General features: G+C 42.6%; 1 protein-coding gene across 1 annotated transcript; it reads left to right on the forward strand.

The window, feature by feature from the left end:
• Positions 1 to 343: 343 nt before the first annotated feature.
• On the forward strand, positions 344 to 2,388 carry LOC130458913 (zinc finger protein OZF-like). Its single transcript, XM_056825934.1, has one exon. It carries the CDS (start codon positions 436 to 438, stop codon positions 2,149 to 2,151), a length of 1,716 nt encoding a protein of 571 aa, XP_056681912.1. The 5' UTR covers positions 344 to 435; the 3' UTR covers positions 2,152 to 2,388.
• Positions 2,389 to 16,399: the final 14,011 nt, after the last annotated feature.

The following is a 16,399-nucleotide window of genomic DNA, read 5'->3' on the forward strand; positions in this document are numbered from 1 at the left end:
ATCTCCCTTCATCCTTGAACTCTTTTGGTAGTTCTCATGGCTTGGATTCCCGTATCTCTGATCACTCCTCATTACCCACCTCCTTCAATTCCTTCCTAGCTCTGTGTTGCCCATGGATCATGGCCACTTTTCCCTCCTAGTTCTGTTGACCTTTTCTGCCTTTTCCCCATGAGTTCATGCTATGTTTGAGAGAACTCAAGGACATTCCTCTTAGGGCTATTGTCACTGTGGTGTATGTGCCTGTTTTTTCTCAGCTACAAGGGTCCCGTTCCCCTAGAAGAGGCCACAAAGGAAATTTGTGTATTTCATTTCATCTCTTTCAGACTGGGAGTCCAGGTCTCAGAGCATGAAGGAAACTCCAAAATGAAGCATTCCTGAAGAAGAAGGAAACAAAAAGTTTGGTCTTGCATTCTGCTTTTGGAGAAGTAGAAATTGATGAAAACAAATTCTGTGGAGAAATCAGAGAAACCAGGAGTCACATTTGGGCCATTTCATCTTTACTCATTTCAGAAAAGTACCAACATGTATACTGGAGAGAAATTCTACAAGTGCCCCCAATGTAGGAAAGCTTTTAATAAAAGCTCAAAACTCATTTTACATCAGAGAATTCATGTTGGAGAAAACACTTATGAATGCAATGACTGTGGGAAAGGTTTCCATCATAGGTCAAAACTTAACATACATCAGAGGGCACATACTAGAAAAAATCCTTATCAATGCAATGACTGTGGGAAAATGTTTATTAATGACTTAAAACTCATTTTACATCAGAGGATTCATATTGGTGAGAAGCCTTTTAAATGTAATGATTGTGGGAAAGTCTTCAGTCATAGGTCAAAACTTATTATACACCAGAGAATTCATACTGGTGAGAAGCCTTTTAAATGTCATGATTGTGGGAAGGCCTTTATTCGGAGTTCCCACCTCCTTCAACACCAGAGAATTCATACTGATGAGAAGCCATTTAAATGTGATGAATGTGGGAAGGCCTTTAATCAGAATTCCAACCTCCTTCAACACCAGAGAATTCATACTGGTGAGAAGCCATTTAAATGTGATGATTGTGGGAAGGCCTTTAATAGGAATTCCAACCTCCTTCAACACCAGAGAATTCATACTGGTGAGAAGCCATTTCAATGTAATGATTGTGGGAGGACCTTTAATCAGAATTCCAACCTCTCTGTTCACCAAAGAATTCATACTAGTGAGAGGCCATTTCAATGTAATGATTGTGGGAAGGCCTTTAATCGGAGTTCCCACCTCCTTCAACACCAGAGAATTCATACTGGTGAGAAGCCATTTCAATGTCATGATTGTGGGAAGGCCTTTAGTCAGAGTTCCCACCTCCTTCAACACCAGAGAATTCATACTGGTGAGAAGCCATTTCAATGTCATGATTGTGGGAAGGCCTTTAATCAGAATTCCAACCTCTCTGTTCACCAAAGTATTCATACTGGTGAGAAGCCATTTCAATGTCATGATTGTGGGAAAGCCTTTAAACAGATTTCCCACCTCTTTCATCACCAGAGAATTCATACTGGTGAGAAGCCTTTTAAATGTAATGATTGTGAGAAGGCCTTTAATCGGAGTTCCAACCTCCTTAAACACCAGAGAATTCATACTGGTGAGAAGCCATTTAAATGTGATGATTGTGGGAAGGCCTTTATTCGGAGTTCCACCCTCCTTCAGCACCAGAGAATTCATACTGGTGAGAAGCCATTTAAATGTGATGATTGTGGGAAGGCCTTTATTCAGAGTTCCACCCTCCTTCAGCACCAGAGAATTCATACTGGTGAGAAGCCATTTAAATGTAATGATTGTGGGAAGGCCTTTAATCAGAATTCCCACCTCCTTCATCACCAGAGAATTCATACTGGTGAGAAGCCATTTCAATGTCATGATTGTGGGAAGGCCTTTAATCGGAATTCCCACCTCCTTCAGCACCATAGAATTCATACTGGTGAGAAGCCATTTCATTGTCATGATTGTGGGAAGGCCTTTAATCAGAGTTCCCACCTCCTTCAACACCAGAGAATTCATACTGGTGAGAAGCCATTTAAATGTCATGATTGTGGGAAGGCCTTTAATCAGAGTTCAAATTTAATTGTCCATCAGAGAATTCATACTGGAAAGCTTATTAAAAAATCATGAATGTGGTAAAGATTTCAATAAGAGAACAAACTTCCTGGTACATCAGAGAATTCACACTGGTGAGGAACCTTATAAATGTGAAGGCTGTGAGAAAGTCCTCAGTTTTCAGTCATATTTTCTTGACCATCAGAGGGCCCATATTGGTGAGTAACTTTAGTAATGTGATGAATATGCCAAAGGGGTCTGTAAGCATCTAGTACTCATTGATCATCTGATTATGTTAGATATAAAACTTTTCCGTACGCTTCTTGTGACAATGTTTTGGTACGAAATACAAAATTTTCTACATTAGAAAACTCGTGCTGAAAAAAAACTTTCATTTGAAAAAAAAGTTTCATTTGGCTGTATGATAATCATGAAATGTGTTTCTGTTATGTAGCACAATAATGAATTCAATTTTTTATTTCATTCTTTACCTCATTTTTGACACTCAGATAATACAAACCATTTATATTTATTATTTTTATTAATATATTTTCTCCTCTCACTTATTCCTAGTTTTATATAGGATTGATATTTATCTTTACATATTACAAACAAGGTAATGTTTTCTAGTTTGAATGTCACTTCATCTTGATATTAATATTCTAATTTCTGACGTATAATAAAATGTGATTTTTAGAATAATTGCTTATATTAAAACTAGGGATTGTTTATCTTCAATGGTTTTTAAAACTCATAAGTGTTTTTGTTAATTGAGACATTCCACATGTCTTATTTTAATAAGAAATTCAAACTATTTCTAAAATTTTAGGAATTTAAGTTTATTTTCAATAATTTTCTTTTCATCATTTTTGTCAATTCCATCATTCATTTATTCATTTATAGGAAAAACATATAATGGGGACAGAAAATGGACAAGTTCAGCAGCAGGAATAAGGGAACATTGCTGAACAGAATATGTCCTCTGTTGGTATATCCATACAATATCTGCCCATTAGGTGGATTGTCTGTAAAGGGCTGAGGAAGAAGAGATGAGTTTGGATCTGTACTACTAGGGGCAGATGCAGACTAGTAGTAAATGGGAAGCATTGGGTGTTTAAGGAAATGATAGATTTCCAGATAATGGAGGTAGATAGTTTTGAGTGATGTTAAGATCAAGCATATAATCAACTTTATGGATGGCTAAGTCACCAAGACAATGTTAACTTGGATGTGGAGAGGCTGAAGAAATGGCCGGCCAGCCTATTAGAGGGGGTATCACTATGGATGCTTCAGACTCTTAGATGAGAAGGCGATTGAGTTGGAGGAAAAAATGATGTTGTGAGCACTGGAATCCAAGAGAAGGGAAAGAAGTCTCTCAGTTTTGATGGGTTTTCCCCCCTACTATATTGCAATTCTCTCCATTTGCTTTACAAGTTGCACTTGAATGGTTCCTTCTGTCCATGGATGAATACCAGAAGTGAGGAGGTGCCAGTTTTGTAAAAAGTTTTCCAAATGATTTTAATTCCAGGTTTCCAAGCAGGCTTCACAGTGTCTTTTGGAGTGGGAGAACTTGGCAATATTCCAGAGAGATTTTTCCATTTTGTCCCCAAAGATGCATTTAGACAAATCGTGTAGGCTTCCTCATCTTACAAGGGCAGCCTTAATACACCTTACAGCTAATTTGGGGAGGGGGCAGAGAACTTTTCCCAGTAGGGGCCCCACATTCTTTGTTGTCCCTATAATCCATGAAAGTGAAAGATTCATAAGACCTGGCAAGAGAAGATGGGAAGGGCGGATTTCCTCCATTGATGAAAACCATATAACATGAGAGCTGCCCATAGAGGGTAGAAGTGGCTTGGTGGGATAGGGTAGAGGGAAGTTGTTTCTTCACAGGTTAGTAACAGAGAAGTAACTGACCCCTCTTTGAGGATGTTGCACAGGGTCGGGAGAAGATAACTTCCAGCTCCAACTCTAGGATTCTCTGTGGTTCAGGATCTTTGGGCTAGATTCAGTCCTGGAGAGTACAACTGTTTCTGTGCTATGTGGCTGGCTGTGCATATCAATCCATTTCCTGTCCAAGAGTTTCATTTGAGGGTAGTCTAGCCCCTCTAGAGGCCAAAGGTTGTTCTCCCATCCATGGGAGGTGTTAAATTTATTTGTGGTTGTGACTGAAATATATTAATTAGGCCTTTGCCAGGGAATTAAATTCTAAATCCCAAGATGAATTACTAAAGTAAATGGAATTTATGATTTATTTATTTACAATTAGGGGAAGATTATATAGAGACAGAGACAGAGAGACATCAGGATTTGGCTTATTCTGATATCAGTTGGAATTTCTAAGCCCCAGGGGGTGGGGGTTGGGGGGTGCGGTCTCAAGATGATGGGCCTTTCTTAAGAGATTTAGATCTCTGCTTCAGACTTTCACTCATCAAAGGAAAAGCAGTCTGAGGTCTCCTGCAGGAGTTCCTCCAGAGGTCCAGTCCCTCTAGTCCAACTCTGTGTTGGATAGAGGAGTCAGAGAATCCTCCATCCAACTCGAATCTTGAGTCAAAATATCTTCTTCTGGCCTCTGATCTTTTTAAAGATCTTTTTCTCGTGTCACGTCCAATCACAGCAGATGCTCCTCTCCAGGACTGCCCACTCTTTAGTTCGCACTGTCTTTTGTTATATTATATATTTTTGGTTATTTTAACTCCTTTTTTAAATTAGTTCACCTTTTGTAGTTACTTAACACCTTTTGTAGTTAAAATGGGTAGATCGACTTAAAATACTGAATCACCACCTTTTTGTAGATTAACAATTAAAAGTAGATTGTGAATTACAATTCAATCTTCCCAAGAAAGGAAGACCCAAGTGCCTTCATTGTTAGAATCAGGGGATGTAAAGGGGTCAATTTAGGGGTTTTGACTAATATATCATCCTTATGGTCACCAGAGATTCATTCCAATCCCTATAAAATATTCAAGTCAGTTAGGGAATTTTTTATGTTGGTTTAATTAATATAGAGGGAAGGAATTAAGAACAGAGAGGGAAAAGGGTATGAGATTTCTCCAGCCAAGCCTGAGCCAAGCTCTTCAGAGATCTTGCAATCATGAGGCCTCCTCCCAAGATGAGGGACCTCCTAGGAGGAAAAAAAGGAATCAGCCTAAACTCCAAGAGAGCTCAGGGAACACGCCTCACCTGACCCACAATATTAAGCTTCTCCCAGTTACTGTATCAAGGACACTCATCACCAAACCGGGACAATAGCTACAGCCATGCCAAGATGCCCAGCACACTGCCACAAGCCACCTCTCTCCACCAAAAGAGAGCTGGCAAGAGGAAGTGCCGTGAATATATAGACTTTTTTTAATATCACTTCCTGCATCTCACATGTACCAATGGTAGCTTAAGCTTGACTTCGGACAGCCTAGGGCATCTGTCAGTGGTTTCCGATTTGTCACTTGATGGCACATATCAAAGAAGGGGTGTAGACATTCCCATTTTGTTAGGATTTCCCAGAAAGTGTCCTCCTACTCCAGGCAGTCACACACAGCAGAATGTGGGCCTCTTGGCAAAGGGAGAAAGGACTACAGAGAAGGCCCAGAGATTCTTCCCTCTCTGACTGTCCGGCAGAAGCTGAGGGGCCCTTTTCCCTCCTATAATATTAAGGTTTGGGGCCTGAGTAATGTAATATTTATAGAGGAAATGGGTGGGATATGAAGAACAGGAGATCCTGAAGGTTTTGGAACAGGGAATGGAGGAGTTGAGGGGAGAGAGGAAATATGGCTGCTGATGAGGGAATAGGAGATACCCCCTGCTGAGGCTATTTTTTAAAATGATAGCCTGAGGGGACATCTTCTCTATTTGGATTGATGTGGGAGATACCCCAGAGCAGGAAGGCATGGGACACTCCTGAGGGACAAGGCTCCCTCCAGTCTTAGTTGCCCAGCAGGGGTCAAGGACTATTGATTGTTGAGTAACTGTCCTGAGATTCAGCTCCCTCTATGTCCCCTGAAATGACAGTCCTCTTATCTGACTGGAAAGATAAATTTTAATAACAATGTTGGATTGGGGAAGGTATCAGGGAAGAAGAGGGATTTCCCTAGATGAGGTTTGAGTCTCTCTCAGCTTTTGAGCTTAGGCCAGGTCTCACAGAGGGATGGAGGGTTTCTTTTATTCTTGTCTATGCTATTTTGTGCTAGTTTTCTTAAATTCAAAGTCTTAGCAGTAGACAGCAAGAGGAAGAAAAGTTCTGATCTTCAGAGGTGGTTGGGCCTGTCTCTTCGGGCTGATGCCCCTAAATACTGGCCTTACAATCCAAACTGTTTCCACTGAGTCCTATTGTCCGAAGAATATCATCACAGGGATCCAGGTAGAGCACACAGTTGGGAAATTTGTGAATAGAGGCACTTCTATCTAGAAACAGGAAGAGAGTGCTCCTCACAAGACCAACTTCCACTTCCAGTTGCCCCTCCCCCCACCACCTGTCATTCTTGTCAATATCTTGTCTCTAACATTCCAACTACTGTTTGTTCCACCTGACTGGCAGAAAGTCCAACACTTGCTTTAGTTTTCCTTTCCACTGTAATGGCCAGAGGCTAGGCTATCCCAGGGCTTGAGAAGAGTAGCCAAGTGGATGAAGATGAGAAGGAAGGTAGCTACAGAGCTGGAGAGGTCAGGAATGGGATGTAGGATGTTGGCAGAGGTCAGGAACTTGGTGAAGGGGTTAGAGGGCAACAGGAAGCTAAGGAAAGAGATAGATAGGGAATGGAGAGGAGGAAAGAGCAGGCAGGGGGTAGAGAGAAAAGGGAATATTAAGAAGGATAAAGCAGAGAGGGGAGAAGAGAGATTAATGAGAGTAGCTGGCATTGACATGGGACTTTAAGGCTGGCAAAAGGCTTTAGAGGAGCAGCCTCATTGGATACTCAAATGACCTCTTGCATTATTTATAATGAATTCAGAAAATAAAGAAACTGAGGCTCAGAAATGTCATGGCCTGACTAGAATCACACAGCTTCTCTTCTGGACTTAGTGCTTCTGTGAAGAAGCATCCAGTCAGAGGAAGAGGACACAGGGACAGAATGATTTACAATGTAAGTCCAGAAGGTCAGTGAGTTTCCAGAGTAAATATGTTTCTGTGGCATATCTGGCAGGGGAAGGACAGGGGCCAGGAGTATAGCCTGGACTCCAACATCCTGCTGCTAATGGCCCTAAGAATTCCTACCAGCATGCAGGAAGACCATATGGATAAACTTCAACAGAGACAACTCTGCTTTAAATACAACATAGCCAGTTCCTTTGACACTGGTTTGATGTCCTGCTCTCTTCCTTCTTTTGGAATTTGGCAAGCCAGCAATGTTGGGTGCCAGGATTCTTGGCTGTGCTTGATTAATTTGGTTTTAAAATATACTTTAATAACAATTCCAATACAACTGCTTCCTTTGGACTACTATGATTCTGTTTTATACATTAAAAAAAAATTGTATCCCTGCAAAGTAAAACCCCTCTGAGGTACCACATATTATTTCAGGAAAGCCTCTGTCACCCTTCCCATCACTCCCTTCTCCCTCTTCATGGCCTGTGAAGGGTCCTTGCCAAGGCTCTGGCTGATTCTTGCCTGGCCCTTTGCCCTGTCTCCCCCTCACACACAATTCTGTGAAAGGGAATTCTTTATTCCCAGTATCTATTTTGAGTTAACACTCTAGTTAACACTAACCCCTACTTAGATTGTGAAGACAGGATTAACTCTCCTTTGTCTACATTTGAATTGAATCAACAAGATTGAACACAGGTAAAAAGCTAGCAAGGTACCTGGAGAGCTCGCCAGTCACTTCCTGAGAGCTCCACCCTTTTAACTCAGTCCCCAAACCACTATGAGCTGTTTAAACCCTCAGAAACTCAACCAGCAGCCACACCCCAGTAAACCAAGCCTCACTTTTCTAAGTGTTGGGTAGATGTCTCTCCAAAGACTGATTCCAGGGCTGAATGGGCAGGTGAGGACACTTTCTCCAGCAGTCATGAAGGGAATGGTTGAGGCAGGGCTGGGTTTTAGGTCTCTTACTGAGGTTATCAGCCATTTAAAAAGGCCAAGATCTTCCACTTTGCAACCTAAATACTGAAAGTTGGGGAGCAGGAGGGAACCTGCTCTCATTCGTAGTCACTTTTTGACCGACGGGCTGTCTTTAGATCACACTCAGCCATTTGGGCCTTTTCCCCACTAAATCCTGTCTACAAAAAGGCTGTCACCAATACCAAATCCAAACCCCAAATCAGAGCAAATTCAAAAATCAGAGTATTGGGAAAAAATGGCTCCTGATCTAGGAGGAAGCTATTTAGATTCAAGCAACAGTCTGGTTTTCAATATAGTTATGGGGAAAATTCTCAATTCTTTAGAGAAGCCAATTGTGGCTCTACTGAGGAGCCCAACTTTCTCTACACGTTTGTAGAGAGCCCCAAATAGACCAAAAGATGGAAGAGCCCTCAGGCCACATTTTTAGGGGACAGACCTGGCTTCCATTCCCACAGGTCACCTTTATGTGGATAACAATGTGGCGGCAAGGAGGCATTTCAGGGAGGCATTTCAGGAACAATTGGATGGGGGACTAATATAAACACTCCCTGGATCACACACACCCAGGATGGACTCCTTATCTCCTATTTCCTGCATTGCATGTATAACTTGTATCTGGGAAACCTCTGTAATATTTTATTAATAAATTCTGGTTCCAATAACCAATATTCTAGGTGTCCCACTTCAGTTGGAGCCCCGGGACCAGGATGTAAGGACTCCAGAGGCCTGCTGTGTGCCTGCAGGGGCTTGTGGCAAGTCTCTGGGTCCATAGCTTGTGGCTAAATGGCTGGGGTTCTAACCCAAATTGTAGTTGGGCAGCCTTTGCTATACTAGTTCCTGTGGAGACTTGAACCCCTTTCTCAAGCATGCATTCCGCAACTCCTGTGAGGGACTGGGTCAGAAATCGGAGGAAGTGAATGATGTCCTCTCCTGGTCCTGGTACTTGAGATTTCAGAGGAAATTTGGGCTGATTTTGGGACCATCTGTCCTGTTCCACTCTATTCTGCTCTGGCAAGTTGCTGTTTCTCTAGAATTGTCTTGTTTTAGCCCAGGGCCCCAGTCTAGTCCCCAGAGTCTAGTTTCAGACTGTTTTAGCAGTTGTTGGATGTTTGGTTGCTGGATTCAGCTTTAATCCCAATCAGGTTCAAGGTCTTCTGGGACTGCAGGAAAATATTAGGGTGTCATTAAACCCTGTGTGTGAATGTCCTGTGGGTTTTTGCCCAGTATGCTGTTTTCATAATGGGTCAGTCCTCAAATTTGAGAATTCTTCCTTAAGAATAGCATGGAAGATAGCATGGAATTCAGGTTTCTCCTGGCACCGTGCACATTTTATGTGAATTGGAGTGGCCTGCTCTGGGGGTTGTTACAAGGGAATCACTTTAAAAGACTGATATATATTAATTTAAGGTCGCCAAGGAATTAAGCTATGTAATTCCTAAATGAAAACTTAGGTCAGCTGTCAATCTTTTATGGAGTTTAATTACAATAGGAGGAAGAAACGAATTAGAGAGAGATAAAAAGGAGAGAAGGAAATAGGGCTTAAATACCCCTTCTGTTTAGGCTGGGCTAAAGGCCCAAGCCCTTAGATAGCTGGGGCAAAGAAAAGAGATCAGTCTCTATTACTCACGTGACCAAAATGGAGAAACAGTCTCAAAGGCCCCCACCTTCAGCTTCCTTCAGAGCAAGCTTTTCAAGAGCCCACAGGAACCACACCGACCAACTACTCATCCCCCTTGGAGTCTCCAGACCCTCCTATCTTTAAGGAAACCACCCAAGTTCCTCCCCTCAGTTCTCCCATCTACCAATCATTGTTCATCAATTTCCCTGTGCCAATGGAAGCTCTAGCTTAACCCAGGACCGCCCAGAGGTTTCTGGCTTTTGCACATGTCTATTGATGGTCATATTTTCAAATGATTAAATCTTTGCTCCTTTGCTACAGCCCTTCCTAAATCCTGTTAACCTGAGTAGGGTAGAGATTGGAATAATTAAATTTTGATCTAGGCTGCAGCCCTTACTCAATCCTGTTAGGTCTGAATAGGGTGGAGATTTATTCCAAGTATCTCCATTGTATCAATTCTAAAATCAATCATGACTCAAAGAAATTCCTGTTCTATGCTTAAGCATAGGTCAAAGTCCTTTCCATTGTTCAGCAAAGGGTTTCTGTACTAAGGTAATCTTACGGGAAGAGAAGGAACCTCCCATGCCAATGGGGTTCCCATTCCAGTAAGAAATTTTCCCAAGTATGAAATATCCCAATGGTGAAATTTCCAACATTTATAAGTCTTAAGGACATCTTGAGGTTTACAGGGTGATCTCTCCTGATGTGTCAAGAGTTTCTTTGCCCAACTATATGGGAATGACAATCTAGAGGAGATGGGCGACTATTTGGAATATAAATATAAATTGCCCAAACTTTTAACCAAAGGTCCTAAGAAGGTGAGTGCCAAGGGCAGTGCTGAGGGGGGATAAGGAGGCTGTCCATGACATTAAAGACAGAAATCATGGCGAGCCAGGCGTGCCTGAGTAGCTTGCAGTATATGGACTGTGGAGCACTTTGAAGCTGGTCGGCTGTATGTTCCCCGCTCAACACTGAGGCTGTCAATGCCAGCCTCATCATCATCAGAGATGCTGCTTCTGCTCTCAGGGGGCTTGCAAGGAAGGCTCCGGGAGGGGGGGGGGCAGGTCATCCCAGTGCTTTAGGTTGTAAAGCCTAAACCACTCTTTGAACCTGGTTGAAGAAGTGGTTGTAAGAGACAGACAGAAAAGGCTGCAACAGGTGGTTGGAGCTGTGAAGGAGGAAGAAACCTTTTTGTTGAGATGGCCTCTGTGGCCTAATGCATGGTCTTTGTGCAGATACCACAAGAGGTGCTGTGAAAGAGTATTCCCTGTTCAGTTTTCCCCAGATACCTGTTAGCTCTATTTTCTAACATTCATCCATTTTAAGAAAAATTTATCTAGTGGTCATAGGGGAGGTTGTTTCTATTTCTATTCCATCCTTAAGCTCCAAATCTGTATGCTATGCCATTTGGACTGGACAATGTGGGTTAAGTTATGAAGTGTATGGGGAGGCCAGTTTTGAATGGCTCTAGGCCTGGCTCAGTGCACTGAGCCACCCAGCTGCCCCCTCAAGTATGTTTCTTGTAATTCATTCTGTCCTTCTCTTCCTCTTCTCTTCCTTTTCATGGGCTTCCTTTTCATGAGTTCATCCCATTCACTGTCATGGCCATGAATGTCTGTATTCCCCTCCATTCTGACTTCCTCCTTTCACATTTTCCTCTCCCCTGTTTATCCCAGGGCCCCTGGGGGGGCCTTTTGAACATCAATTTTCTCTCCCCATTTCTTATTACCCTCTATTTCTCTATAGGGACAGGTCGGCATCCCCCCCCCCCAATTTGGGGGCTGCTCTAGAAAACTGAACTGCTGAGTGAGGGTTATGTTAGTATTTAGTGAATAATCAGATAACCAGGCAAAAGAAACTATCCTCAGAGGATCACAATTTTTTATTTGTACTGATCCACCTTGAACCTCCTCCCACAGGGGGGAGCTTGTGGTTCAAATGAGGGGTCCACTCATGTGCTGGTATTGTGGCTGTGGGTGTGTATCAAGACAGTTGTCTATAGATAGACAGAGAGACAACAGTGGTAGAAATGTGTGTGCAACATGTGCTATTAAATGGCCAAGATGAAGAAATTCTGCTCAATGACTGAGCTCAGTCCCAACCCCAGGAAGTCACAGATGGACAAACCCTCCTTTCCTCACTTGTGTTTTGTAACTAAATATTTTCTAGTAAGAAATGACTGATTTCATGAAAGTCATGAAGCAAAGACAGGATGTTCTGGCACATCACACTCATGTTAAATTCCTTTGTTTTCCCCTTAGTAATCATCAACACCCAATAGCTTCCTTTTTCTTTTAGCAGATGAATTCTGACAGTTGTGTTGAGGCATTTCAGATCACCCTCTTTCTCCACAGAATCTCCTTAATTCCATAGGGGCTGTGTATGGGGTGCTCAGGGAGGGGTAGTATCTCTGGTGTGGAGGGCTTGTCGTGCCCTTCTAGGGCAGCTCTCCAGCCTCTGACCCCCACACCCAGCTCTCACTTGTGCCTCCCCTGGTGAACCAGGGCTTCGCTCACCCAGCATGTGAGGATCTGCTTCAGTGGAACAGGAAGAAACCAGGTTCAAGGATTACTAAGGAGAAAACAAGGCAAATTTACTCAAAGGGGACTCAACTCTGCTTCCAACTACACACTCTTTGAGTTGGCAAAGGGAGAGCTCAGGAGCCAAACAGGACCATCCAGTGCGGCTGAAGTCTCCAGACCCAGAGTGGGACTGTCTGTGCTTCACACAGGTGAAGGCCCCCAGAGTACAGATCTGGGAATCAGGCTGAGCAAGCCTCCCCCTGTGCTCAAGGGGAGACTGAGGAGCCACCTCCCTATGTTGTTACCACAACCCCTACTCCTACCCCTACCCCCATCCCCATCCCCTTGAGAGTTCTCTACCCCCCCCTTCCTTCAGAGCCCATCCCATACACTTAGCAGACTCAGAGTCCAAACCAAAGACCAGATTTTTCTTTGGTCTTCTCAGAGTTAAACAATCTATAAAGGCAGTAATTGATAGTCAATAGTACTGCACTCAGTGAAAGGTCATCATTAAGTCCTGAGTCCCCCCTCACTCTGGAAAGCAAAGAAGTCACTGTAATACCAAGACTGAAAGGACCACACTTGCCTTTCTCCAAGTTACACAGAAGAGATTAGCAATCACAGTTTCTCAGCTTGCTTACCTCTATAATAGCAACCCTGGTAATGCTCATGTGTGGAGTCATTTTCATAAACATTATCCTGTGGGAGAGTAGCACATCCAGCCCTCCAGGAATGTTGTTGTGCTTAGGATATTTCTCTCTATAAAAGTCTTTCTTTTAGTCACAATAAAGGAAGTCATAGCCCCAGTCATGGTGCCATGATTCTTTCCCCTGGTCCTTCTCAAAAGGCATGCTGGCTTTACCTTTCTGGTCCTTCTCCTTATCTCACTCTTTCTCTCTAGCTGCTAGTTTTCCTAGCTGGCTCACTCTCACTCTCCATGGCTACAACAGCCCTCAGATCCAATCACTCATCACCAGTCTACCACACATGACTCCCATAGAGAGGGGAAAACAATTTGACTCAAAAAAAAATTTTAAAGAAAGTTTAGAATCATTATTACATTTAATTAAGGGAAAAAATAGAATGTGATTTTAAAAAATGTACCAGGCTGGGCCCAAAATCTGCTTCTTAGATAAAGAGATCAAAACCTTCTCAAGGTCTATGCCATCTGCTCAGGGAAGTAAATAAGCCCTAAATTAAGGGGAAATTCCACCACCTGCAGGTGATCAAGATGGGGCAGGGCAGAGCTGAGGCCTGGAATAAAGGCAGAACTCCCAGAGCTTCAGAACCTTGGGAGGATAGAGGCCAGATAAGGAAGTGAGAGGTACCAGGCCTACACTTTCTGATGGAGACTTCCTCGGGCAGCCCTCAGCCTGGATGAGTCTTTTTAGGTGGGAGCTCTTGTTCTGGTCCCACTGAACTGAACCTGAGGTTACTCTATTGAGCTTCAGGGCCTTCTGGGGTCTGTTCCTGCTGTGGGTGAGTCTGCCCCATTTTCTCCTCCTCCTCCTCAAGTCCTCCTTGCTTCAGTCTCTCACCCCAAGCTCTCAGAGGGGTCTCCTCCTGCCTTAATGAGGACCAATGACCTAGAACAAGGTAGCTGAGGGTCACCCCTGATTGCAGAGGAAAGGAGGCCCTGGATTCCTCAGGGGCCTTAGTTCCCCAATGAAACCCTTATCTATGAAACCTCTGGTAGGTGCTACTCCCAGTTGGAGGTGATGGGCAATCAAAGGCCAAAGGCAAATAGAACCTTTCCTTTAGGAGTTTCCCATTTACCCTAAGACAAACAGATAAGAATGTAGGGAATGGGAAGGGACCTCAATACTAAGAAGGGCCAGCGAACCAGGAGATATTCCCTTGGGTATCCTGTTAATCCTATGTATAGCTTCCTTGGTATGTTTTTGTTTGAATGTTGTCTCCTGTGAGCTTCCTCAGGGAGGAGCCATTTTTTACCCCTTTTTTGGATGTCCAGCACTTAGCATAATACACAGCTCATAATAAGCTCTCAAGACATGTCCATTGATCTATTTTTCATGTTTAGAGTGTTATCAAATCGGTTACAACTTGACATAGAAAATTTAGAAACTTCAGAAGCCGATTTAGAGATAATAGATAAATTAATGGATAAATAAAATATCGACAGCAAGTCTATTCTATGGTGGGCTGTACTGAGCACTTTATAATACTACCATCTCTTAAGATCCTCACAACAATCCTAAAATGTAGGTTGTCACTTTACCATTGAGGAAACTGAGTCAGCAGAGGTAAAGTGACTTGGCCAGGGTCACCCAGCTACGAAGAGTCTAAAGCCCAGATTTGAACTCAAATCTTTCTGACTTTAGGCCCTTTTAGTGATAGTTCTTCTCTTTCTCATCATCAGAGAATTCATCCTGGAGAAAAAACCGTTTAAGTGTAATGAATGTGGTTACACCTTCAGGCAGAATGCATTACTGGTTCTACACCTGAGAGTTCATACTGGTGAGAAACCCTATGAATGTAGTAGATGTGGCAAAGCTTTTAGTAGCAGCTCTTCCCTTATGAAACATCAGAGAATTCGTATAGGACCAAAGTCTTATAAGTTTATTGATTGTGGAAAATCTTTCAATGACAGTTTATCCTCTCAACATCAGAAAATTCATACTGAAGAGAAACCTTATAAATGTAATGAGTAAATGTGGGGAAAACTTCACACACATCTCATCTTTTTCTCATCATCAGAGAATTCATAGTCAAGATAAAACTTAAGTATGAATTCTCTGATGGTGAGAAAAAGGTGACCTGTGTATGAAGTTTTCCCCACATTCATTCAGTAAGGTGTTGTATAATTTCTAACTGTAGGAATGCAACTAAGGGAAACCAAGTCTCCAAGCCAAAAAGAAATAGGTTTATTGCACCTGTGACAAGGAAATCACTTTAAAAGACGGATATATATTAATTTAAGTTCGCCAAGGAATTCAGCTATGTAATTCCTAAATGAAAAGTCAAGTCAGCCGTCAACCTTTTATAGAGTTTAATTACAAACAGGAGGAAGAAAGGAATGAGAGAGAGAGAGATAGAGAGAGAGAGAGAGAGAGAGAGAGAGAGAGAGAGAGAGAGAGAGAGAGAGAGAGAGAAAGGGGAGAGAAGGGAATAGGGCTTAAATACCCCTTCTGTTTAGGCTGGGTCAAAAGGCCCAAGCCCTTAGATAGCTGGGGCAAAGAAAGGAGATCAGTCCCTATTACTCACGTGACCAAAATGGAGAAACAGTCTCAAGGGCCTCCACCTCCAGCTTCCTTCAGAGCAAGCTTTTCAGAGCACCTCTCCAACCACTCAGAGCCAAAACTCTCCAACCAACCCCTCAGTCCTCAGACCCCTCTATCTTTAATAAGCCATCCAAGTTCCCTCCGCTCAGTTCTCACATCTACCAATCACTGTCCATCATTTTCCCTGTGCCCATGGTGGTTCTAGCTTAACCCAGGACTGCCCAGAGGTCTGTGGCTTTGCACATGTCTGTTGAAGGTCATATTCTCAAATAATTAAATCTTGATCTTTTGCTACAGCCCTTCCTAAATCCTGTTACCCTGAGTAGGGTACAGATAGGAATAATTAAATTTTGATCTATGCTGCAGCCCTTCCTAAATCCTGTTAGGACTGAGTAGGGTGGAGATTGCAATTTCCAAGACCTGGTTCTGTCATTCCAAGTATCTCCATTGTATCAATTCTAAAATCAATCATGACTCAAAGAACTTCCTGTTCTATGCTTAAGCATAGGTCAAAGCCCTTTCCATTGTTCAGCAAAAGGTTTCTGTCCTAAAGTAATCTTAAGAAAGGAGGAGGAGGAACCTCCCATGCCAATGGGGTTCACATTCCAATAGAGTTCCCACTCTCAATAGGAAATTTTTCAAGTATGAAATTTCCCAATGGTGAAATTTCCAACATTTATAAGTGTAAGAAATTTTAAGGTTTACACAGCTGTGCCAGTCTTATAATAAAGCCGGACTTCTGGTCAAGACTAAAGGACCCCACTTGTGAGAAGACTTCTTTTATAACTCAAGAATATCACACCTTGTGAAATAATCTAAGACATTGATAAAAATAGAGGGATGTGGATTGGTTGAATAATCTTGTTGGTAGAAGTCACTTGATAGG

Source organism: Monodelphis domestica, chromosome 4, assembly GCF_027887165.1.
Source record: "Monodelphis domestica isolate mMonDom1 chromosome 4, mMonDom1.pri, whole genome shotgun sequence".
NCBI lineage: Eukaryota > Metazoa > Chordata > Mammalia > Didelphimorphia > Didelphidae > Monodelphis > Monodelphis domestica.

What these genes read in the sequence shown, in the direction of transcription:
- LOC130458913 (XM_056825934.1), top strand. Translation starts at nt 436, where the DNA reads ATGAAAACAAATTCTGTGGAGAAATCAGAGAAACCAGGAGTCACATTT.